The sequence below is a fragment of the Microcaecilia unicolor genome, chromosome 13 (genome assembly GCF_901765095.1).
Source record: "Microcaecilia unicolor chromosome 13, aMicUni1.1, whole genome shotgun sequence".
In the NCBI taxonomy this organism is placed as follows: Eukaryota; Metazoa; Chordata; class Amphibia; order Gymnophiona; family Siphonopidae; genus Microcaecilia; species Microcaecilia unicolor.
In genome coordinates, this window is record NC_044043.1 from 74309912 (window position 1) to 74334324 (window position 24413).

Genomic DNA, 24413 nt, shown 5'->3' on the forward strand with positions numbered 1-24413 from the left:
CTGCACTAAACAAAAGCTGGCTGATTTTCAAAGCGATTTAAGAGGGCAGGAGCCTTTCCTGCCTACTTAAAGTGCTTCCCGCTGCCTAAGTGGGATATTTAGAAGCACTTAACTGGAGGGTGCCACTGAATATCCGCACAGACCACCCAACCAAAATTGGCCAGATCAGGGGCAGCTCTGAGGAGGAGCCCGGGGTTATGCGGATGCCTGCCTCACTGTTTCACTCTTCACAGCAGCCAGATCGTGCTGTTCTCTCCTTGCAGTCACCAGCACAATTCTAAGTTTAAATGTAAGAACAGGCACTTCTCCTCTCTTAGAAGGTGCACAAATTCCTGGTAGTCCCAACGGAACCACTCCAAAGTAAGCTTGCCCCAAAAGCCCTTCTCCTTCCCAAATCCATCCTCTTCTCCAACCCTCCCCCCCCCCCCCCCCCCCCCCCCCGCCATCATCTCAATATCTCTCTCAGAACCTTGACTCACCCCAAGGATCTTGGGAGCAACAGTGGGAGGACAGATCCCCATTCATGCCTGCCCTGGTGGCTGCCTTCTTCAAAATGGCACCACTGACCCCTAGCAGTAATCTCGCGGTACTACAGCTAGGGATTCAAGCTGCCATAAAAGGGTTTTTTTTCCCTTGTATGGCAGCTTGAAACCTGAGTGATAATACGGTGACACTCTCTCTGGAGGTCAGTAGTGCCATTTTGATGAAGGCAGGCACCAGGGTAGGAATGAATGAGGATTGCTCCTGCCCCATTGACCCTGAAATCCCTGGTATGAGTCCAGATGAGTCCCACTGTCCTGAAAAGATATTGAGAGTTGCTGGCAGGAACAACCATAGATACAGACTGCCTCCAGCCTGTCCCTGGATCTTTCCTTTGCCACCCCCTGCCTCCTCTGATGCAATTTCCTGTGGGCAGGATGCAGCAGAGGGAAGACCCAGGTGTGGGCCCAGAGGCAGTCTGTCTTTCTTGCTGCTCCAACCAGCAACTCAGGGAGGACAGGGAGCAATGCCTGACCCAGGGAGATGGGGGGGAGAGAAAACAGACCTGGGGGATGGAGGTAGGACCAATAAGAAAATAAGGAGAGATGCTGGATCTATGGGGAGGGTGAGGAAGGGAAGGCAGAGAGATACTGAACCACAGAGAACTGTGCGGGTGATATGTATGTGTGTTGTGTGGGAGACGACGAAGCAATCCTTGTGTCAACTCTGCCTCTATCATATCCCCTTTAGCTATCTCTTCTCTAAGCTGAGAAACCATAACTTCTTTAGTATTTCTTCATATGAGAGGAGTTCCAGTCTCTTAATCATTTTGGTTGCCCTTCTTTGTATCTTTTTTAAAGATGCAACAACCAGAACTACACACAAAACTCAAGGTGACATCGCAGCATAGAGCAACACAGAGGTATTATAATATTCTTTGTTTTATTCTCTATTCCTTTCTTAGTAATTCCTAACCTGTTTCCTTTTTTGGCTGCCATCACACACTGAACCGAAGATTTCAATTTATTGTCCATGACGACACCTATATCTTTTTTATGGGTAGTGGGTCCTAACGAGGAACCTAGCACCGTGTAGTTAAATTTAGATTATTCTTCCCAATGTGCATCACTTTGCACTTATCCAGTTTTGGGGATTCTGCCAAGTAGTTGTGAAGTTGTGATCTGGACTTTTGTTCTGACCCAGTATGACAATTCTTATGTTCTTATATTCTCAAGAATCAGAAAAATGCCAGTCAAAAGCCTTCCCAGCCTCCCTCCCCCCCCCCCCCCCCCATTATTTTTAAAATGACATACATTTAAATAACATCTGTACATGACTCATAATTATTGTACTTCTGAGAGAAGCAGCACTTATTTTAAGCTGCTCTCTGTTTTTAACAGAGCATGCCCTGGTCCATTCAGTTGTCTCTTCAGTGGGCTGACATACTTAGCAGGACACTTGTCTTGCTGAGCTTAGAAGAAGCAGACACAATAGGTACAGTGTTGGCATTATTACAGAGGCAGATTACTGGATGAAAGATTGAGCTAGAGGTCAGTCTGACATTTCCCAGGACTCACACATTTGAGACCAGAAAGCCTTAGTGCTAATGCATCCCCCAACAGTGTGATCTGCTGTGAGAGATTTCAGCCTACATGCATCTTTGACTGACATGTTCAGAGGGTTTCACAGATATTTCCTCCACTCTAAAACCCCATAGGAAGAACTATAGAAAGAGTCAGAAAGAAATAAAATCACAAGCAGCAGAAATTTCTAGTATTCAGAACTAGTAATATTTATTTACTAGTGAGTATTATATAAGGCATATCATTTAAAATGTTATCATAAAGGGCTAGTTTTACTAAAGTGTGTTATTTAAGCAGTGGAACCTATTTACCAATAATTTGTGTTAGTGGCTTTAGCAAATATGAATGTAATAGTGCACATTAATAAATGTAGCTAAAAGGCCTGACATTCAATTCAAAGCAAATTATGTTTTCACTAATGAAGGTAAACATGTAACTTGCTTAGCCATCAATATTTGGTGCTTAAGGCGCTCATTTTCAAAAGAGAAAAACGTCTGAAAAACGGCACAAAGCGCCTGATGGACATTTTTCACAGCAAAATGCCCAAGTTGTGATTTTTGAAATGCAGATTTGAGACACTTTTTTTCCACAGTCTGCCCAAAACATGCCCCCAACAAGCCCCCTTGCAGTTTAGACAAAGGGGGCTTGTTGGGGGCATGTTTTGGGCAGGCCCAAAATTTGGACGTTTTCCCGGAAAAGTGGAACAAGATAAAAAATGTCTAGGGCAAAACTTGGGTTGTTTTTATCTGGACAAGTTTCAATCATGACCGTCACAAAAAGGTGCCCTAACTGACCACTGAAGGAATTACGGCATGACCTCCCCCCCCCCCCCCACAATCCACTAGTGGCCCCTGTCCCCCTCATGCCCTTTAGTTTGCCATACCCCACCTAGTTTTCCTCCATTGTTTAAGATGGGTTGATTAACTCTTGATCTCTTTAAAATAAATGTACAATACTGTTCTGCATAATCATATTTTACTTTATTCTTGTGATGTCTTCTGCATTACTGAATGTAACTGGGACAGGGTTATATGGAGGGGCATAATCGAACAGCACCGGCCATCTCCATGGCCAGCCATCTCCGAGGATGGCGCCGCAAAGGGGAGGAGCCAAACATATTTTCAAAACGAGATGGCCGGTCATCTTTCATTTCGATAATACGGTCGGGGCTAGCCAAACCTCAGCATTTTGGCCGGCTTTAGATATGGCCGGCATTGATTTCCACTGATAATGGAAACTAATGCCGGCGATCCCAAACACGGCCAAATGCAAGGTATTTGGTCGTGGGAGGAGGCAGCATTTGTTGTGCACTGGTCCCCCTGACATGCCAGGACACCAACCGGGCACCCTAGGGGGCACTTCTAAAAAGTTTTTAAAACATTAAAATAGCTCCCAGGTGCATAGCTCCCTTACCTTGGGTGCTGAGCCCCCCAAATCCCTCCCAAAACCCACTCCCCACAACTCTACACCATTACCATATAGCCCTTAAGGGTGAAGGGGGGCACCTAGATGTGGGTACAGTGGATTTTGGGGGGGTTTGGAGGGCTCCCATTTACCAGGACAAGTGTAACAGGTAGGGGGGTGGGCCTGGGTCCGCCTGCCTGACGTGCACTGCACCCACTAAAACTGCTCCAGGGACCTGCATACTGCTGCAATGGGCCTGAGTATGACATTTGAGGCTGGCATAGAGGCTGGGCAAAAAAAGTTTTTAAAGTTGTTTTTTTGAGGGTGGGAGGGGGTTAGTGACCACTGCGGGAGTAAGGGGAGGTGATCCCCGACTCACTCCGGTGGTCATTTGGTCAGTTGGGGCTCCTTTTGAAGTTTGGTTGTGAAAAAAAAGGGACCAAGTAAAGCCAGCGAAATGCTTGTCAAGCCTGGCTTTTTTTTTCCATTATCTGGCGAAGCCGGCCATTTCGTGAGCACGCCCCCGTCCCGCCCCCATCCTGCCTTCACTACCCTACTGACACGCCCCCTTGAAGTTTCGCCGGCTCCGCAACGACCCTACTGACACGCCCCCTTGAAGTTTCGCCGGCTCCGCAACGGAAAGCAGTTGAAGCCGACCAAAAATCGGCTTTCGATTATACCGATTTGGCCGGTTTCAGGAGATCGCCGGCCATCTTCCGTTTTGTGTTGGAAGATGGCCGGGGATCTCTTTCGAAAATGAGCTGGATGGTCTATCTAGGGCAAAGACTTCCTCCTGGATTCACTTTTTCAGAATTATAGGGTAAACAGTAAAGGGAAATGGGATGTGATATGCCACCTTTCTATAGTACAATCAAAGAGGTTTACATTTATTATATACAAGTACTTTCTCTGTCCCAAATGGGCTGACAATATAAATTTTTGTACCTGAATCAATGGAGGTTAAGTGACTTGCCCAGAGTCACAAGGAGCTGCAGTGGAAATTGAACCCATATTTCATGTATGGGGGGCGGGGGTGGGGGTACTGCTATGCTTTTTTCCAATAGTTACCATCACTAAGATGTATTACTTCTACCCAGAGCCTTTACTGGTTAGAGTAACTGCCTCTCCATCCTTCTATATTTTCTGAATGTGTTGCCTGTGTATATAATTCGCTTCTTGGTCAGATCATAATTTTCTTGCCTTCAATCTGAATGTTGTTAGAATGGGGCAGCCTCAGGGATCTACCTGGGGGCAAGTAAGAAATTTGAAGTCTATTATTAATAGAGGTAGTTGGCTCTGCTTTCCCAGCTAATTTTGTGGCTCTACCTCATGAGGATCGGGCTCTAGTTCTTGGAAATGCATTGAATCTACTGGCTTCCCTTCATTCTGTGCCTTTATCTGTTAGCCACCGATCTCCTTAGTACCATTCACGATTGAAATTGCTTATACAACAAACATGGAGATCAGTGTATATTTGGATGAAGAATAAGACATATTAGATGTAAGGACATTTTACATTTGTACTAACAAACTGTCCATTGCCCATGGTACAAAATAAGTACCTGAATATATGCAAATTATCCCCCGTGATTTCTAGGTTACTGGAGCCACACTCCCAGTGATCCCACAGTTCCCAGAAAGCACCCGCAGCCCCAAAACACAAACCACCAGGAGCCTTTATCAATCCAGACAGGCAGAACAAACTAAACAAATGTGTTTATTCTCAGAACTTGGAACAGTGGACAAAAAAAAAGTTCAAATAGCAAACAATAACAGGTAACTGAAATATGGATCAATTATAACAGTAGCTAGACATTTATATACTGTCTAAGCAGTACCTTTGCCCATATGAGCACGCAAATCTGGAACGCATTGCCACGCAACATAAAAGCGACCTATGAACTAACCAACTTCCGTAAACTACTAAAGACCCATCTCTTTTACAAGATATACAAGATATACCACAAAGATCAAAACATGTGAAACTCCCATACATATCCAGAAATGAATGCCTTCTGTTATATCACTATCATGTATTCCAGTACCATGCAACTCAAAATCCTTCTGTAACACCAAATGTCTATTCTCTTCTCATTTCCACTATCCATGACATAGAGGTGGGATACAAATGCAATAAATAAAAATAAATAAATAAACCGCTTTGAATGTAGTTGCAAAAAAACCTCAGATAGGCGGTATATCAAGTCCCATTTCCCTTTCCTTTCCCTTTAAGACTGCCAAAAAACCCGAATCTATTAGTTGACTCTTATTCAGACCAGTTCTATTCATACACAGTTATCAAATCTTCAATACTTGTGATTCTTCTCCCTATTTTTTGAATTCAATTTTTTTTCCAAAACATATCTGATAAACAATGTAACTTCTCCAATGTGCCAGATCTGTCTGATTTGAGACCAACTCCTGTGGCCTCTGCAAGTGTCATAGATGCTTTTAAATCTATGACTAGTTTTAACCTCCAAAAAGTCTTATCCTCTTTGAACCCTGCCACTACATCATTCCTTCTCATTTTGTGAAAGATCTAGATTTGGGTCTCTCCACATTCATTTCCTCAATTGTGAATTCTAACCTTGACACTGGTCAGGTACCAGCCAGTTGGAAAGAGGCATTAGAAAACTTTCTTAGATGGCTCTGTTCCTGAGAAATATTAATATGTCTCAAATACCCATTTTATCTCCAAAATCATAAACCATGTTCCCTCAATGGTGCAACTTTGTTCTGAAAACCAACCTGTTGCACCCTCACCAATCTTTAAAGATGACCATAGTATGGAAACACTATATAACAGCATTATTGAGTAAGATTAGAAGATTCCTGGACTCTGGAAAACTTGCAATGATTGTATCACTGGATCATTCTCTTGCTCTTGACTTGCTCTTGGATTGGCCACTGTTGGAAACAGGATGCTGGGCTTGATGGACCTTTGGTCTTTCCCAGTATGGCAATACTTATGTACTTATGTACTTAGTAGACCATCAAATTCTAGTCCATTCACCACCAACAGGATTTGTGATAAGGTACTGATATGGATGACTAGTTTTCATTCCTCAAAAATGTTTTGGGTTTTGTTAGCTCAGGTTTTCTTCTCAGTATTCTCTCAACTGTGGTGTCCCACAGGAATCTGTCTTAGTCCTATTCTCTTCAACATTATTTCTTACACCTTTGGCCAGGCTAGTGTAATCTCTTTGAATAACTGGCTTTTTCTTTGCCAAAAAATATTCTACTTCTAGCATACAATAGGCTGACTCCCTATCCCTTCATTTGACTAGTCTCAACTATTGTTTGAGCCTGTAGTACAATGGCTTATAGCTAAATGACCAGTATCTTAACTCCTGATATCTCTCCAGTTTTGATTCCACATTCTGATTCAATTCCTATTCTTGGTGTTCTTTTTGATTCCCAGCTTCAATTTGATAGACAAATTGTTTCAGTGATCAAGTCTTAATTTTTTTCTCTCATATTATGCTGTTAGACACATACTCCACTTAGGGAGTAGAAATCCACGGGAGACGTATGTGTTAGGTGGTGAGAGTCTGATAGATACCGACGGGGAGAGAGATCTTGGGGTGATAGTATCTGAGGATCTGAAGGCAACGAAACAGTGTGACAAGGTGGTGGCCGTAAGTAGAAGGTTGCTAGGCTGTATAGAGAGGGGAGTGACCAGCAGAAGAAAAGAGGTGTTAATGCCCCTGTACAAATTGTTGGTGAGGCCCCACCTGGAGTATTGTGTTCAGTTTTGGAGGCTGTATCTTGTTAAGGATGTAAAAAGAATTGAAGCGGTGCAAAGAAAAGCTACGAGGATGGTATGGGATTTGCGTTACAAGACGTATGAGGAGAGACTTGCTGACCTGAACATGTATACCCTGGAGGAAAGGAGAAACAGGGGTGATATGATACAGACGTTCAAATATTTGAAAGGTATTAATCCGCAAAAGAACCTTTTCCGGAAATGGGAAGGTGGCAGAACTAGAGGGCATGAAATGAAATTGAAGGGGGGGCAGACTCAAAAAAAAATGTCAGGAAGTATTTTTTCACGGAGAGAGTGGTGGATGCTTGGAATGCCCTCCCGCGGGAGGTGGTGGAGAGGAAAACGGTAACGGAATTCAAACATGCGTGGGATAAACATAAAAGAATCCTGTTCAGAAGAAATGGATTCTCAGGAGTTTAGCCGAGATTGGATGGCAGAGCTGGTGGTGGGAGGCGGGGCTGGTGGTTGGGAGGCGGGAATAGTGCTGGCCAGACTTATACAGTCTGTGCCAGAGGTGGTGGTGGGAGGCGAGGATAGTGCTGGGCAGACTTATACGGTCTGTGCCAGAGCCGGTGGTGGGTGGCGGGGCTGGTGGTTGGGAGGCGGGGATAGTGCTGGGCAGACTTGTACGGTCTGTGCCCTGAAAATGACAGTTACCAATCAAGGTAAGATATACACAAAAAGTAGCACATATGAGTTTGTCTTGTTGGGCAGACTGGATGGACCATGCAGGTCTTTTTCTGCCGTCATCTACTATGTTACTATCACGTTACTATTTTGATTCAGCAGCTTATCACACTCTTATTTACGTTTTGGGCCTAAGCTTCATTGATTATTATGATTCTCTATATAATGGTCTGAAACTTTACTCATTGAAAAAAATTACAAGTTATTCAGAAAAGCATCATTAAAATTTAATGCCTGTAAATTTGATCATGTATTGCTACTGTTTGTTCACCTACAGAGTGAAGTTTAAATTTCTTATCACCGTCCATAAGGTTCTTCACTCAGGGACAACTGAACACTTGTATAATATGCTTATCTCATAAAAACCTACAAGATCTCTTTATTCTGAGGAGAATCTGCTTGTGATTCCTCCATCATTCATTGCTCTTCTTGACTGCATACAGCACTCTGCATTCTATTTTTTAGCCCCTTTCCTCTGGGAACTCTAAAATATACATATGGCAATGGGGATGTAGTCTGGGTATGTTTTGGGTGAGTATTCTTCATTTCAGAAGGAGAATGCACCTCTATGTCAAAAGATTGGCATTGAGATTTACACCTGCTATTCATGATGTCTACCTTTCAGAAAAGTGCTCTCATTGAGCAGTGCTCCACTAAAGGGATTAGGGGAGGTTGCTCCCTTAATCCCACATTGGTTGATGTCCCCTGGAAAGCAAAACTGCCAAAGGATACTGGGCTCTATAATGTAAACATCTATATGTCTAAAACGACTGATATAAATGTTTATGTGGCACATAAACATTTATGTTGCTATTTTATAACATACTAGTAAAAAAGGCCCGTTTCTGACACAAATGAAACGGGCGCTAGCAAGGTTTTCCTCGGAGTGTGTATGTTTGAGAGAGTGTATGTGAGAGTGACACTATGGGAGAGAGAGTGAATGTGCAAGTGTGTGTGTGTGACAGAGAGAGTGAGACTGGGTGCGAGTGTGTCTGTGAGAGAGAGAGAGTGTGTGTGTAAGAATGAGAGTGTGTGCCAGGGGCCCCCCTCCTTCCCAGTTCCAGGGTCATCCCCCCCTCCCTCCCTCCAAGCTCCAGGGTCATCCCCTCCCTCCCTCCCTCCCTCCCTCTGAGTTCCAGGGTCGTCCCCTCCCTCCAAGTTTCAGGGTCCCCCCTCCTAGTTTCACGGTCCCCCTCCCTTTTTGTTGTGTCCCTCTGTCCTCCTCCTGTTTTTGTTAAATTATGCGAGTGCGGGACACAGGGAGGGAAGGAGGGATGCCGGAAGGGAAACGATCAGCTGTTGCTTGTTGCAGTTTGGTTTGTGTGTGTGTGTGAATGTTTGGGGGGGGGGGGGGGGTTGGCAGTGGTTTTGTGAACTGTGAGGGAGTGACGGGTGACTTGAAGGGGGGTCAGGCCATTTCTGTGTCTGTGGGGGGCTGGCGGGACTAGGCTGCTGGTGTGAGTGACAGAGGAATGGTGTTTGCCTTTTTGATGCGTGCCGCTGTCGACCTCTTGTTTCCCTCCACCAACCTCAGTTTTCTCCAGTTCTCTGTGAGAGACAGTTATTCTATGTTTATCTGCTTCACCGTCCACTGCACTGCCTTACGCCTATGCGGTCGCTCCACTTTCATCCTCTAAGCTCTGTACCTGTCAGTTGAGAGAGGGCAGGATAACTTTGTTCTGAGTCAGGCTACTGTCAGCGGTGTCGCGCGCTTCCCGCTACCATGGGTTTGTATTGTGTTGCAATGACGGACTGGGCAGGCGTGTTGGGCGATTTTTTCACACCGTTGATTGCTTCCTCATTCTTGTGACGTCACGTTTGTTTGCCTGGCAACTATGCAGCGTTCCCTTCCCTCTCAGTCTTGTGCCCTTTACATCATAACGTTTCTACATGAGGGCGGGACACTGAGAGCCAATGAAACGCTGAATGACAGACTTACGAACCCTACACTGCCACAGTGCCACGGAGTCAGCTTCAGAACATTGGAGGTGCTTTTTATTATAGTAGACATGTATGTCCCAGAACATAAACATACACGCACCCATGCTGACTTTTTGATATTTTAGACATTTATGATTACATAGTAACATAGTAGATGACGGCAGAAAAAGACCTGCATGGTCCATCCAGTCTGCCCAAGACAAACTCATATGTGTATACCTTACCTTGAATTGAATTTGTACCTGTCCTTTTCAGGGAACAGACCATATAAGTCTGCCCAGCAGTATTTCCCGCCTCCCAACCACCAGTCCCGCCTCCCAGCACCGGCTCTGGCACAGACCGTATAAGTCTGCCCTCCCCTATCCTCGCTTCCCAACCACCACCCCCTCTTTCCCCCACCTGCTCCGCCACCCAATTTCAGCTAAGCTTCTGAGGATCCATTCCTTCTGCACAGGATTCCTCTATGCATATCCCACGCATGTTTGAACTCCGTTACCGTTTTCATCTCCACCACCTCCCGCTGGAGGGCATTCCAAGCGTTCACCACCCTCTCTGTGAAAAAATACTTCCTGACATCTTTCCTGAGTCTGCCCCCCTTCAATCTCATTTCATGTCCTCTCGTTCTACTGCCTTCCCATCTCCGGAAAAGATTCGTTTGCGGATTAATACCATTCAAATATTTGAACGTCTGTATCATATCACCCCTGTTCCTCCTTTCCTCCAGGGTGTACATGTTCAGGTCAGCAAGCCTCTCTTCATACGTCTTGGAATGTAAATCCCATACCATCCTCGTAGCTTTTCTTTGCACCACTTCCATTTTTTTAACATCCTTCGCAAGATACGGCCTCCAAAACTGAACACAATACTCCAGGTGGGGCCTCACCAACGTCTTATACAAGGGCATTAAAACCTCCTTTCTTCTGCTGGTCACTCCTCTCTCTATACAGCCTAGCAATCTTCTAGCTACGGCCACCGCCTTGTCGCACTGTTTCGTCGCCTTCAGGTCCTCAGATACTATCACCCCAAGATCCCTCTCCCCGTCCGTGCCTATCAGACTCTCCCCGCCTAACACATACGTCTCCCTTGGATTTCTACTCCCTAAGTGCATCACTTTGCATTTCTTCGCATTGATTCTAAAATGAATATTCCTGCCGCATGTAACCAGCACATAAACATCCATTTCTCTGTGTATTTTACAACAGGCTTTATGTTGACAGATCCTGTTCTAAAATACCGCTGGAACTTGAGACACCTTGACCTGAAAGTCTCAGTTTTGATTTGTATGCCCTTTCTAAAGCCACCTCTATACATGCAGACTGAAAACCAAGTAATATACTGACTCAAGGAAACACATCAAATTCTGTTCAAACCTTCTACGGAATACAAGACGAAACTAACCAGAAATTCACTGTGTGTCTCGGTTAGCACTCACCAGTGGCCTGTATAATTTACTTTTGAATGCATAGCTTCTAGTTAATGCCTAAATAAGTCAGGAGCCTCCACTCAGAATACATAGTCCTAGTAGTGTTCTTCATCCTGTAGCAAACTGGGGTCTCGATGCCCAGAAGCAAATGCGGGCACAAGAGGTCATTAGCGCTGGACTAGTGCCCACATTTGACAGCGCCTAATACTCAGAGCAGGGGAGTGCGTGAAACAACGAGCTCACCATCTTGCAATGAGCATGCAAATGCATGCTAAACATGTCATTCAATATTCCTCTCCAATGCTCAGTGGGCAGTGCGCCAATCAAGTGCGCTCCTCCTGCAGCAAACCCTTCGCCAGCTCGGAGCTGGCATTAGGGTTGTGCCAAGCCATAGGGAGGAATAGGGAGACCAGAAGAAACACTTTACTGCTGGAGTCTACAAGACTGGTACTCTGCATTGCAGTTCAGTGGAGGAAATTTACCAGGCTGGGGAAGCAGCTGGGATCAGGGGGTAGGAACAGTAATTCTTCCAACTATCAATGAAACCTTCATCCTAAACTAGGACAAAATAGAAAACCCTTGACATATCTCAAGACATGTGGAGACAAATTATACTGCTTCTAACGGGGGAAGTGCCTCCTAGATGGAGATCAGATGACGTTTCTGGCTTCCGTCCCTGGATGGCACCTCTTCCTCCTCCTTCCCTCCTCATCCCTCTCATTCCAGGCATGCGCTGAAGAGCTGTGCTTGACATATAGCTCTTCAGCACATGCCCAGGCACAATCCTCCCGCAGAAGTCCCTAATGCTCAACGCTAACAATGCGCCTAAATTTGCATGTCATTAGTGTTGAGCATTAGGGAGTTCCTTCCCCGCGCTGTTGTGGTGGTGGTTTTCCGGTGCTGTTTAGTACAGTGCTGGAGTTTTGAGCATCCATTCTCCATCTGGATTCTTTGCAAGATGTGTTATCTTTTACCGTAGCAATCTAATAATTGGCCACATGCTGTCTATGAGCTTTCAAAATCACACAGATTCCTTCTTCAGATGTATTCAGTCAGAAAGAGTGGTGCTCTATCTCATCTATTTTCTTTCATTTCTCTTTTCCTCTCCTTCTCTCACACCCATTGTCTTTCTGCTTTCTTCAAACTAACTAAATCCTAACATAATTTTGTCTGTTAAAGATGATCACGTAATACATCTGCAAAATGGGGGGCAATGCTCACACAGCTCATGCAGCTGCAAAGTATGCTGTCACTTTCAGCTAATTTTGCACCTATTATTTTGTGCAGGCAGGTGAGGAGGGTAAAATTATGTGCCTGCTTTTCAAAATGTCATGTGCATCTGTTATTTTCCTTCCCCGAGTCTCTTTCTCTTGGAACATCTCCTTCCAAGCCAGCTGAAAAGCAGTGTGTGACTTACTTGTTTGGGGAGACTTGACGCAGAGGATCTGAGAGGGCAGCAGGGAGAGTGGCACGTAGCCATGCTTCTTTCATTCCCTTCCCCTCTTTCCACCCCCTCCAGGGACTCTTAGAATTGTCTAATTTCTCCTCTCTGTGCTCAGAGGCATAGGCTGACTGTTTAGGTTGGTGATATACTGGAAAATTTGCTGCTACCATGTGGTTCAGGAACAAATTAAGCACGTTTTAATTATTTAAATATGAGAGACAATGAGTTTCCAAGCTCATATACCCCAAGCACTGAAGTACATTAACTTTCTCATAGCCATATAATTGTGAGAAAATTAATTGTATCAGGGTAGGAGAGTGGTAGAGAAACAGATAGAGGGGCATAATCGAACGTGAACGCCCATCTCCATGGGCGTCTATGTCTGAGAACGGGTACATGAAGGGGCAGGACAGACTGTATTTTCAAAAAAAATGGCCGCCCATCTTTTTTTTCGATAATATGGTTTGTGCCGGGCAAATGCATCGGATGTGTGCGAATTTGAGCTGGGCGGTTTCGTTTTTCAGCGATAATGGAAAACGAAGGCACCCAGCTCAAAAACGAACAAATCCAAGGCATTTGGTCGTGGGAGGGGCCAGGATTCATAGGGCACTGGTCCCCCTCACATGCCAGGACACCAACCGGGCATCCTAGGGGGCACTTGTAACAATTTAAAATCAAAAGTAAAATACCTCCCAAGTCCATAGCTCCCTTCCTTTGGGTACTGAGCCCCTCAAATCCCCCCCAAAACCCCAGAGCCGGTGGTAGGTGGCGGGGCTGGTGGTTGGGAGGCGGGGATAGTGCTGGGCAGACTTGTACAGTCTGTGCCCTGAAAATGACAGTTACCAATCAAGGTAAGATATACACAAAAAGTAGCACATATGAGTGGCCCACAACTCTACACCATTACCATAGCCCTTATGGCTGAAGGGGGGCACCTACATGTGGGTACAGTGGGTTTTGGGGGGCAGTTTGGAGGGCTCCCATTTACCAGCACAAGTGTAATAGTTAGGGGGGGGTGGGCCTGGGTCCACATGGGTGAAGTCCACTGCACCCATTAACCACTGCTACAGGGATCTGCATACTGCTGTGATGGAGCTGGGTATGGCATTTGAGGGTGGCATACAGGCTGGAAAAAAAAGTTGTTAAAGTTGTGGGAGGGGGTTAGTGACCACTGGGGGAGTCAGGGGAGGTCATCCCCGATTCCCTCCGGTGGTCATCTGGGCAGTTGGGGCACTTTTGGGGGGCTTGTTCTTGAGAAAAAAGGGTTTAGAAAAAGTGACCCAAATTCCCGGTAAAAATGCCTTTTTTTTCGATTATCGGCCGAAGGCGGCCATCTCTCCTCGGCCGATAAACAAGCCTCAGTCCTGCCTTCACCACGCCTCCGACACGCCCCGTCAACTTTGTTCGTTCCCATGACGGAGTGCAGTTGAAGACACCCAAAATCGGCTTTCAATTATACCGATTTGGGCGCCTTTGCGAGATGGGCGCCCATCTTCCGATTTGGGACGAAATATGGGCGCCCATCACTTTCGAAAATAAGGCAGATAGTATACTAACTCTGCATCACAGGGTCACCATGTATAATATTTTGGCAGCCATTCAAACCCCCACCCCACCCCCCAAAAATTTAGACTTTGATTGTTTGCCTGTCTTTAAAATGCAACAAAACCTGCACAGACCCCAACAAAAAAAGCAATGCTGCTTAGAACTCCTGGAAGTCTACCTGACCCTTCAAATTCTCCCCAATCCACTGATACTCCTCCACAGGAAGAAGGAGAGGATCTTTACTTCTTGTTGCTCTGCCCATTATTGTCAAAATCTGCCACGGCTTTTGTTGGAGCGTATTGGAAGAGCATGATGGAAAGGCTAGGATGGTCCAGATAAGCAGGAGGCAGAGAAAATTCCAGGCTGGGGTCCTTCAGAGATGTTTCTGGATGAGCCTATAGCTGTGGTAGAGTCTTTTCGATATTTAGATGTATTGATTGATTGTTGGCTGACTTTTGATGTCCATGTAAATGGCTTACTCTGTAGAGGTTATGTAACACTTTGCAAGCTATCTTCACTTCATGGCTGTGTTGATGAGCCTTCATTTCAAACTCTGGTACATGCTTTGTCTATGTCTCAACTGGACTCTGTGTTGGCCGGGTTATCTAATGTACATCTTAAAAAGTTACAAACATTGCAGAATACAGTTATTCATATTTTGGGAAAGATTTATAAATATGATCATGTTACTCATTTATATTTACAGTATCATTGGTTGCCGGTTAGATATAGGGTTCTTTTTAAGATAATGGTTTTAACACATAGGGCTTATTTATTTATTCATACTTGTATCCCACAATTAGCCAGAAAAAAGAGTTTTGGTTAAATGTGGCTTACATTTAACAGTTGTTAGAGATTCAATTACATTTACAGGTTGTATGATACTGTGTTTTACAGTGGTTGGCAAGATAACTATTGGTGTATATGGAATAGTCATTGGGTTCCTTGAGAAGATATGTCTTAAGTTCATTTCTTAAATGAAAAGATGCATTACAGTTAGAGGTTGTGTTGTGTATTGTTGTTCCAGAATTATAAGTGCATATTTTACTCACAGAATTTCCTGAAGAGGTAGGTCTTTAGGTCTTTTCTGAACTGGAGGTAGTTTGTGATGCTTCTTATCACTATGGGAATTGAATTCCACCATTTTGAGCCCAGGTAGCTAAATCTCTATGTTTAGGTGGACTTATATAGTACGCTTTTGCAGTTAGGCAGGTAAAGTAGTAGGTAACCTCTAGTTCCTAGGTTTGCATTTCTTGGTGATAGTTTGGTCATGTCTAGCATGTAGTCTGGTGATATGCCATATAGTATTTTGAAGATGATTGTGCTGATTTTGAAAAATAGTCTGGCCTTGATTGGGAGCCAATGTAGCATTATGAGTAGTGGGGTTACTCTATCATATTTTAACTTTTTGAATATCAGTCTCACTGCTGTGTTTTGGACAGTCTGCAACGATCCTAGTAGGTTTTCTTTGCAGCCTACATATGCTGCATTACAGTAGTCTAGTTGGGACAATATCAACGTATGTACTATAAGATGGAATGACTGTCTGGGGAAATAGTCTTGGATTCTTCTCAGTTTTCATAGTGTTTTGAAGCTTATTGACGTGATTTTAGCAACTTGGTCTTCAAGGGTCAGATGTTTGTCAAGAATAATTCCTAGTATTTTTATTTGTGTATTGATTGTGTAAGATTGTTGATATGTTATGAGGTTTTGGTAAGTAGTGGGACTGTGCTGTAGAAAAGGTTTCTGCTTTGTTGGCAGAGCTGATTTTTCCCTATGTTCGGGGTGCTCTTTGCGTTTACAAGCTCAGTTATAACTTACAGTTTCACATTTGACTAAGGCTTAGTCTTGCGTTTACCAGGAAGAGTGCCTTTTTTGTGGAATGAGTTACCTCTTTCTTTGCAGGCTGTGAGATACCGTATTTTTCGGACTATAAGACGCACTTTTTTCCCCCCAAATTTGGGAGGAAAATGGGGGGGTGCGTCTTATAGTCCGAAGGTAGAGATTTCCCTCCCTCCCTCCCTCCCTCCGAGTTCGGGATCGCCCTCCCCCCGGCCATGTCACCACTTCTCCCTACTCACGTCACGCAATCTTCCCTGGTGGTCTAGTGACGTCGGGGCAGGAAAGAGCCCCCTCTTTCCTGCCCAGCGCGCTGCTCTCCGTCCTCCTGTATGCAGCCTGACGGTCTCGGCGAGATTCAAAATGGCCGCCGAGACTTCAATTCTCGGCGGCCATTTTGAATCTCGCCGAGACCGTCAGGCAGCATACAGGAGGACGGAGAGCAGCGCGCTGGGCAGGAAAGAGGGGGCTCTTTCCTGCCCTGACATCACTAGACCACCAGGGAAGATCGCGTGACGTGAGTAGGGAGAAGTGGTGACAGGGCAGGGGGGAGGGCGATCCCGAACTCGGACAAGACGCACCGGAGCACCTAGGTTTTAGAGGAGGGAAAAAGGAAAAAAAATTTTCCTATTTCCCTCCTCTAAAACCTAGGTGCGTCTTATAGTCCGAAAAATACGGTAAGTGTTTCAAGCAGTTGATAAAGACTCATTATTTTAGGGTGGCTTTTGGTACTTATTTATTCATCTATTTATTCATGCATGCTTGTATCCCACAATTATCCAAAAATGAGTTTCGGTTCAATGTGGCTTATATTTAACATTTATGGGAGATTACATTGATGCATAGCAGTTGCTAAAATATAAGGTTACAATTTGAAGTTGTGTAGAACAGCGTTCTTGCGGAATGGCATTGGATTATTATTAGTTCGCATTTGTTTAGTCACAGAATTTCTTGAAAAGTAGTGGTTTTAGCTCTTTTCTGAATGGAAGGTAGATTGTGATATTTCTTGTGACTTTGCGGATTGAGTTCCACCATTTAAAGCCCAGGTAGTTAAAGCTTGCCATGTAGATGGATTTGTAGGTTATGTTTTTGCAGTTAGGCAGGTGGAGTAGTAGATATCCCCTGGTTCCTGGGTTTGCATTTTTTGGTGATAGCGTAATCAGGTTAAACACGTAATCTGGAGACATGCCAAACAGTATTTTGAAAATGATTGTGCACGCTTTGATTGGGAGCCAGTGTAACATTTTGAGTAATGAGGTTGCTCTTTCATATTTTCATTTTTTTAATATCAATCTCATTGCCGTGTTTTGGACAGTCTGCAGCAATTTTAGTATGCTCTTTTTGCACCCTACTTATGTGGCATTGCAGTAGTCCAGTTGAGACATTATCAGCATAGTCTCTGATCCTTCTCTGTTTCCATAACGTGTAGAAGCTTTTTGATATGACTGCAGACACCTGGTTTTCGAGAGTCATGTGTTTATCAATGTTGATTCCCAGTAGTTTAAGTTGTGTTTTGATTGGATACGTTTGTTGATCTAATGTGAGGTTTTGGTGAGTGGTTGGATTGTGCAAGCTGGATAAAACAAGAAGTTTTGTTTTGTCTCGGTTCAGTTTAAGCTTGAACGTTGTGACCCAATTTTCCATTAGATCCAGCCCTTTTTTAATCTTATCCAGTATCTCAGTGGTGCTGTTATTAAAGGGTATATAGATAGTGATGTCGTCAGCGTATATGAATGGGTTAAATCCACTTTTTCCAGTTTCCTGCCGAGTGGAGCCACAATGACATTGAATAAAATGGGTGATTCCTATGTTGCCGAGCAAGTCATTAGTGTTGTGTGATCTACTAGGTCGAAGGTGCTTGACATATCAAATTGAAGAACTAGTATTCATTGGCCTTGACTTATTCTGAATTTTGTTATTAGGGTGGTTATGACTGTCTCAGTGATGAGAAGTGGTCTGAAGCCTGATTGAGAGCTGTGAAGGATTGTGAAATGCGTTAGGTATTCCATTAGTTGTTGTGCTACTAGTCCCTCCATCATTTTGGTCAGTAATGGTATTGAGGCAACAGGTCTGTAGTTTGTGAGTTTGTTGATCTTACTAGTGGCATTACATTCACAAAACCCCTCTCCTCAAGTCACTTTATTGGTTCCTTATCTGTTTCTGTATACAGTTCAAACTCCTTAAACAAGTGCATTCATTCTGCAGCTCCTAAGTATCTCCTAGGGATGGACTGACCATTGGGACAATAGGGCAGTGCCCAGGACCCACAGCAGTAGGGGGCCCATTCTTCCTAGCTTCAATCCAGTTTAACCATTTTTGATAGGTGGTTAATGCTTGGAGGACCAGATCACTATCAGTCCACCCCCAGTATCCCCTCTCTTATCTCTCCCTATACCCTTTTCCGGGAACTCCATTCATCAGGTTAAGTCACTCTTATCTGTACTTTTCTTCTCCACCACCAACTCCAGACTGTTTCTTCCATCTGGCTGTGCCATACACCTGGAATAGACTTCCTGAATCAGCGTGTCATGCTTCATCTCTGGCACTATTCAAATCCAAGCTAAAAGCCCACCTTTTTCATGCTGCTTTTAACTCTTAAAAGCACGTTATTCATCTATTCAGTACTCATGTTGTTTTAATCATTTCTATAATATATGAAACTCATAATCTATTATTTGTCCTGTTTGTCTTCAATACAGATTATCTATTGATTATAATCTGTTGATTATAATCTGTGTCAAGTAGGGACCATCTCGTATGAGTCTTTGTACAGTGTTGCAGACATCTATTAGCACTAAAAAAATGATAAGTTGGTAAGTAGTAGCAGTAGTAATAGATGACAAGCAGGTAAAGCAGGAAGAACCAGGAACAGAAAGATGACTAGACAGCAGGTAAGTAAGAAAGAATTAAGCAGGTAGCCACAGTAAAAAAGCAGAACTGAATACAAGCCAGACAAAGGACAGGCCCATCAGACCAGGAAGAATGTACTGGGCTGGCTTCCTTACAAATGGTAGACAAATTCCTTGCTTGTCCAATGGGCTGCCTCTGGAGGTGAGGACTTCCTTCCACTGCCTCCACTCAAAGCTTTAGCAGCTGGATCAAGGAAGTGCAGAAGGTGTGGCTGAATTATCCAAGAGGAAGGTATGTAGCTAAAGGATGATGACAATAAAATCACCAATGAGCATTAAACACTACAGACAGTTCCAAAGGAAACCACTGCAGGTCTACATGGAAAGTCTCTATTTGAAGCATCCCCACTCTTTACCCATTTAAACACTTGACATTTTATTTTTACTCATTTTTATTTTCAGCACGGCATCTCAGTTCCTGTTGTAATAGGGCTGTGGCTATTGATTAGCAGAATGTGTGAAGCTTTAATTGATTGTATTTTCAGAGTGAACTGCATTTGTTGACACCTGTCATTAGGTGTACTTGCTAGGCCACTTACAGAGCATGTGGTATCTGTGTCACATTGGAGCACCTGGACCAGTGAAATAGTTACCATGTAGGGGTTTTAAAAAATTGCATACACATATACTTAAAATCCCTGTTGTAGGTGAGTGCCCATAATACACTTCTGTCTATGAATCCAGCAGAAATGATCATGGTGGAGATAGTAAATTGATATAGAAAGTGAAAGACAATATTGCAGGATAGTAATGCCAACAGCAGTCAGAGAAAACAGGATGGTTTCTCAAAATAGAAGTCCTTGTTAGCAGCCTCTTGCTGTAGGGAAGTAAGCAGTGCAGTAAGATGAAAGCATCCCCAGCTGAGTAACAGAAATACTGATTCACACTTACCTGCTGTCTCCAATCTTCTCTTGCGAGACTGTCATTTTCTCAGCTCTTTCAGTACATATCCTGCCATTTGGCTTTTTGCCTCCTTTCTGCAGTGACAAAGGAAAAAAGAAAGCACATTTTTTTGGACTGCTCAGGGAACCTGACAAAGACAACTTTCAATCTGAGGTTCAGGTTTATTTGCTTTTCTAAGTGACAAAAAAACAACTGAAGCTTTGTATTTATTCCAGTGACATTTATTTCATCCATTAAGGCTGCCAGAAAGCTCCAGGCCATCAGAAGCACAAAATTCAGTTTGCTTAACTATAATTCTCCTTTCATTCCATTCTTGAAATAATTTTTCTATGATAAGTGTTACACACCTCCAGGATCACTACGGTCCTCCCAAGGAGTATCCCTAAACACACTCTCTACAAAGGACACAATGCCAGCAAGCCTTCTCTGGAGTAGCCCCCACACTTTGGAATGAACGCCCTGAAAGACTTCACTTAACACAAGACTATCTCTACTTCAGGAAACAGGTGAAATCTTGACTCTTCAACCATGCCTTTAATGGAAGAAGTAACTAACTTGCTAGTCACACACACATACAAGGAATGACACCAGCTGCACATACTATAGCAGGACATGTTTATCTGCTCCTAAGCTAGCTAAGATAAAGTTCAAGCACCTTTCTGACCTCATTTATAACCTTCTTTAAATTAGTCCCTTATTTTCTTACTGTAGCTTGCTGAGTCTCAGAGGGCCCTGCAAGCTCTACCATTATCCATGGCCGAAAACTTCAAGCTCGCAGTTCACCTCGTCTCCAAACTATGGAAACTAAAAGGATTTTAAGACCCAGTAAGCAGACAGATGGTAAGTGTAACTTACATTTTTTTTTAATTTAAACCCAATTTGGGGTATAGAAAATGTGGTGTTGTTAACAAAATTGGTTCTTTTGTTGCATAAACATAAATTTAAGCAATTTTTTATAGTGGAACATTAACCAACAGTTATAATCTCTTAACAGGTACAGTAATATATCTTTAGAACAACAGTGAAACCATCAGATAAGTATTGAACAAGTTATCTTGTTTTCTTCCTTCTACTCTATAGCTATAACTTTCTTTCATAGTGTATGTCTTAAGAATTGATTCTTTTTGTGATCTATTTTATGTCTTTCAGGTGCAGACACCTAGAACCACTCTCTAGAAAAGGTAAGTTTACTGAATTAAATGATTTCTCAATGTTCTTTCTTTTGCTGAAAAGGAGGTGTAGATTTATCTTTACTTCGGCCTTTCATTGTGCTTTTTTCTTTGCCTTACTTGACCATTGGAGCTCAGGCTCTTTTCTTCCATCTTTGGAACCTACTGCCTCACACTTAAAACAAATCAACAAAAAAGACTGGTGCACAGGGATAACTGTGGCTTTCTAGCTGAGCAAATAATGATAATTTTGCAACCCTAAATAGTTCTTCTATTCTTTCACTGTTTACCCTAACTAGAGAAAGGCTCTCTTCATTGAACACTGCAGTCACACTGCCCACAGCAACTCGGTCTCTCCAAAAGGGCAGAAACTCCCACACCTTCACAGTAGAAAATCATGCAGAACACACAAGCTGCAATACTCCAGGGCTTGAGGTTGGACCTTGAGTATGTGCACTTTGCGTTAAGTTTCAATACAAAAGCAAGTGTCCACATACTTTACAAATCTGTAAACTATCTGATAATCACCCACAGTATACCTGCAAATCCCTGTATCCTGGACACAAAAGGGTACTTTTATAAAGCATTTCCCACATGTTCATGCAGAAAATGTCTTATAAAATTGTTCAGGGGCATAAAATTTAAGTGCACAGATACAAAGTGCCTCTGTTTACACAATTAAAAAGGAAACATTTTTGACAGCAAATATATTACCATATACCAATGATGAGGTGGGTGTATAATTTTTACTGAACTAAGTAGCCAAAGAAAAAACAATAAAAGTGGAACAAAAAGATATGAAGGTACCCAAAGAGATAAGAAACCCCCAAATCACTAATGTTGAAACACATACCAGGAAATGTAGATGGAAAGTGATGACCACAAATACTCGCAGTCTAAGCAATAAAGTTCATGACCTTCAGGCCCTAATGTTGGAGGCAGACTTGGATGTTGTTGCAATCACGAAGACGTGGCTCAATGGTTCCCATGAATGGGATGCAAACATACCAGGCTATAATCTATTTAGGAAGGATAAAGAGGGTCAAAAAGGTGGAGTAGCAGCTCTGGTATGTGAGGAATGATATCACAGAGACTGAAATGACAGGGACCTGGGGAAAGGAAGAAGCAATATGGATCACCTTAAAAAGAGAGGATAGAACCTCTGTCCACGTGGGTGTTGTCTACAGACCCCCGACACAATTAGAGGAACTAGATAAAGATCTGATCGCAGATATTCAAAAATTAGGAAAGAAAAAAGAGGTTCTGTTGATGGGAGATTTCAATCTGCCAGATGTAGATTGGAAGGTTCCGTCTGTGAAATCGGAAAGAAGTAGAGAGATAGTGGATGCTTTACAAAGTGCTCTGCTCAGACAAATCGTGACGGAACCCACGAGGGAGGGAGCGACACTGGATCTGGTGCTCACAAATGGGGATAGTGTATCAAATGTCCGAGTGGGTGCCCACCTGGGCAGCAGTGACTATCAAAAGGTTTGGTTCAATATAACAGCTGAAGTGGAGGGCAGCCACTCAAAACTCAAAGTCTTAGATTTCAAGCGTGCTGATTTTAGTAAAATGGGGGAATACCTGAGGAAGGAGCTGATGGGCTGGGAGAACGAACAAGAAGCGGAAGGACAGTAGTTCAGGCTGAAAGAAGCTATAAATAGAGCCACAAGCATTTATGTAAGGAGAGTAAATAAAAGCAAGAGAAAAAGGAAACTGATATGGTTCTCCAAGCAAGTGGCCGAGAAAATAAAGGCTAAAGAGTTGGCGTTCCTGAAATACACCAAAATTCAAGAAGCCGAACACATAGAGGAATACCGGAGAAAACTGAAAGAAGCCAAGAGAGAGAGATACGTCTGGCGAAAGCGCAAGTGGAAGAAAAAATGGCTAGAAATGTAAGGAGGGGTGACAAAAATTTCTTCAGGTATATTAGTGAAAGGAGGAAGACAAATAAGGGAATTGTGAGATTGAAAGACGCTGCGAACCGCTATGTAGATAATGATGAAGAAAAAGCAAATTTGCTAAATAGATACTTTTGTTCTGTATTCACAGAAGAAAATCCTGGAGAAGGACCACGATGGACTGGCAAAAGTGCAAATGAAAATGGAGTAGATATAGCACCGTTCACCGAAGAGAGTGTGTGTGGGACCGGACGGGATCCACCCCAGGATATTAAAGGAGCTCAGAGAGGTTCTGGTGGGTCCTCTTAAAGATTTGTTTAATAAATCATTGGAAACGGGAGAGGTTCCGTGGGATTGGAGAATGGCGGATGTGGTCCCTCTTCACAAAAGTGGTGATAGGGAAGAAGCTGGAAACTACAGGCCGGTAAGCCTCACTTCAATTATTGGAAAAGTAATGGAAGCGATGCTGAAGGAAAGGATAGTGAATTTCCTGGAAGCCAATAAGTTGCAAGATCCGAGACAACACGGTTTTACCAAAGGGAAATCGTGCCAAACGAATCTCATTGAATTCTTTGACTGGGTGACTGGAGAATTAAATCAAGGATGTGATATAGACGTAATCTACCTAGACTTCAGCAAGGCTTTTGACACAGTTCCCCACAGGAGGCTCTTGAACAAACTGGACGGGCTGAAGATAGGACCCAAAGTGGTGAACTGGATTAGGAACTGGTTGACGGACAGACGCCAGAGGGTGGTGGTGAATGGAATTCGCTCGGAGGAGAGAAAGGTGAGTAGTAGAGTGCCTCAGGGATCGGTGCTGGGACCGATTCTGTTCAATATATTTGTGAGTGACATTGCTGAAGGGTTAGAAGGTAAAGTTTGCCTTTTTGCGGATGATACTAAGATTTGTAACAGAGTGGATACCCGGGAGGGAGTGGAAAACATGAAAAAGGATCTACGGAAGCTAGAAGAATGGTCTAAGGTTTGGCAATTAAAATTCAATGCGAAGAAATGCAAAGTGATGCACTTAGGGAGTAGAAATCCACGGGAGACGTATGTGTTAGGCGGGGAGAGTCTGATAGGTACCAACGGGGAGAGGGATCTTGGGGTGATAGTATCTGAGGATCTGAAGGCAACGAAACAGTGTGACAAGGCTGTGGCCATAAGTAGAAGGTTGCTAGGCTGTATAGAGAGGGGAGTGACCAGCAGAAGAAAAGAGGTTTTAATGCCCCTGTATAAGTCGTTGGTGAGGCCCCACCTGGAGTATTGTGTTCAGTTCTGGAGGCCGTATCTTGCTAAGGATGTAAAAAGAATTGAAGCGGTGCAAAGAAAAGCTACGAGAATGGTACAGGATTTGCGTTACAAGATGTATGAGGAGAGAGTTGCTGACCTGAGCATGTATATCCTGGAGGAAAGGAG

At 43.6% G+C, this 24413-nt stretch overlaps 1 protein-coding gene across 1 annotated transcript in view; it reads right to left on the minus strand.

Annotated features, from left to right (window-relative positions):
- MORN1 (MORN repeat containing 1) overlaps positions 1-24413 on the minus strand; it is a 265209-nt gene that overhangs the window by 70371 nt on the left and 170425 nt on the right. The window contains 1 exon segment of the mRNA XM_030185675.1: positions 19913-19998. Within this exon segment, the coding sequence (XP_030041535.1) occupies positions 19913-19998 (86 nt within the window).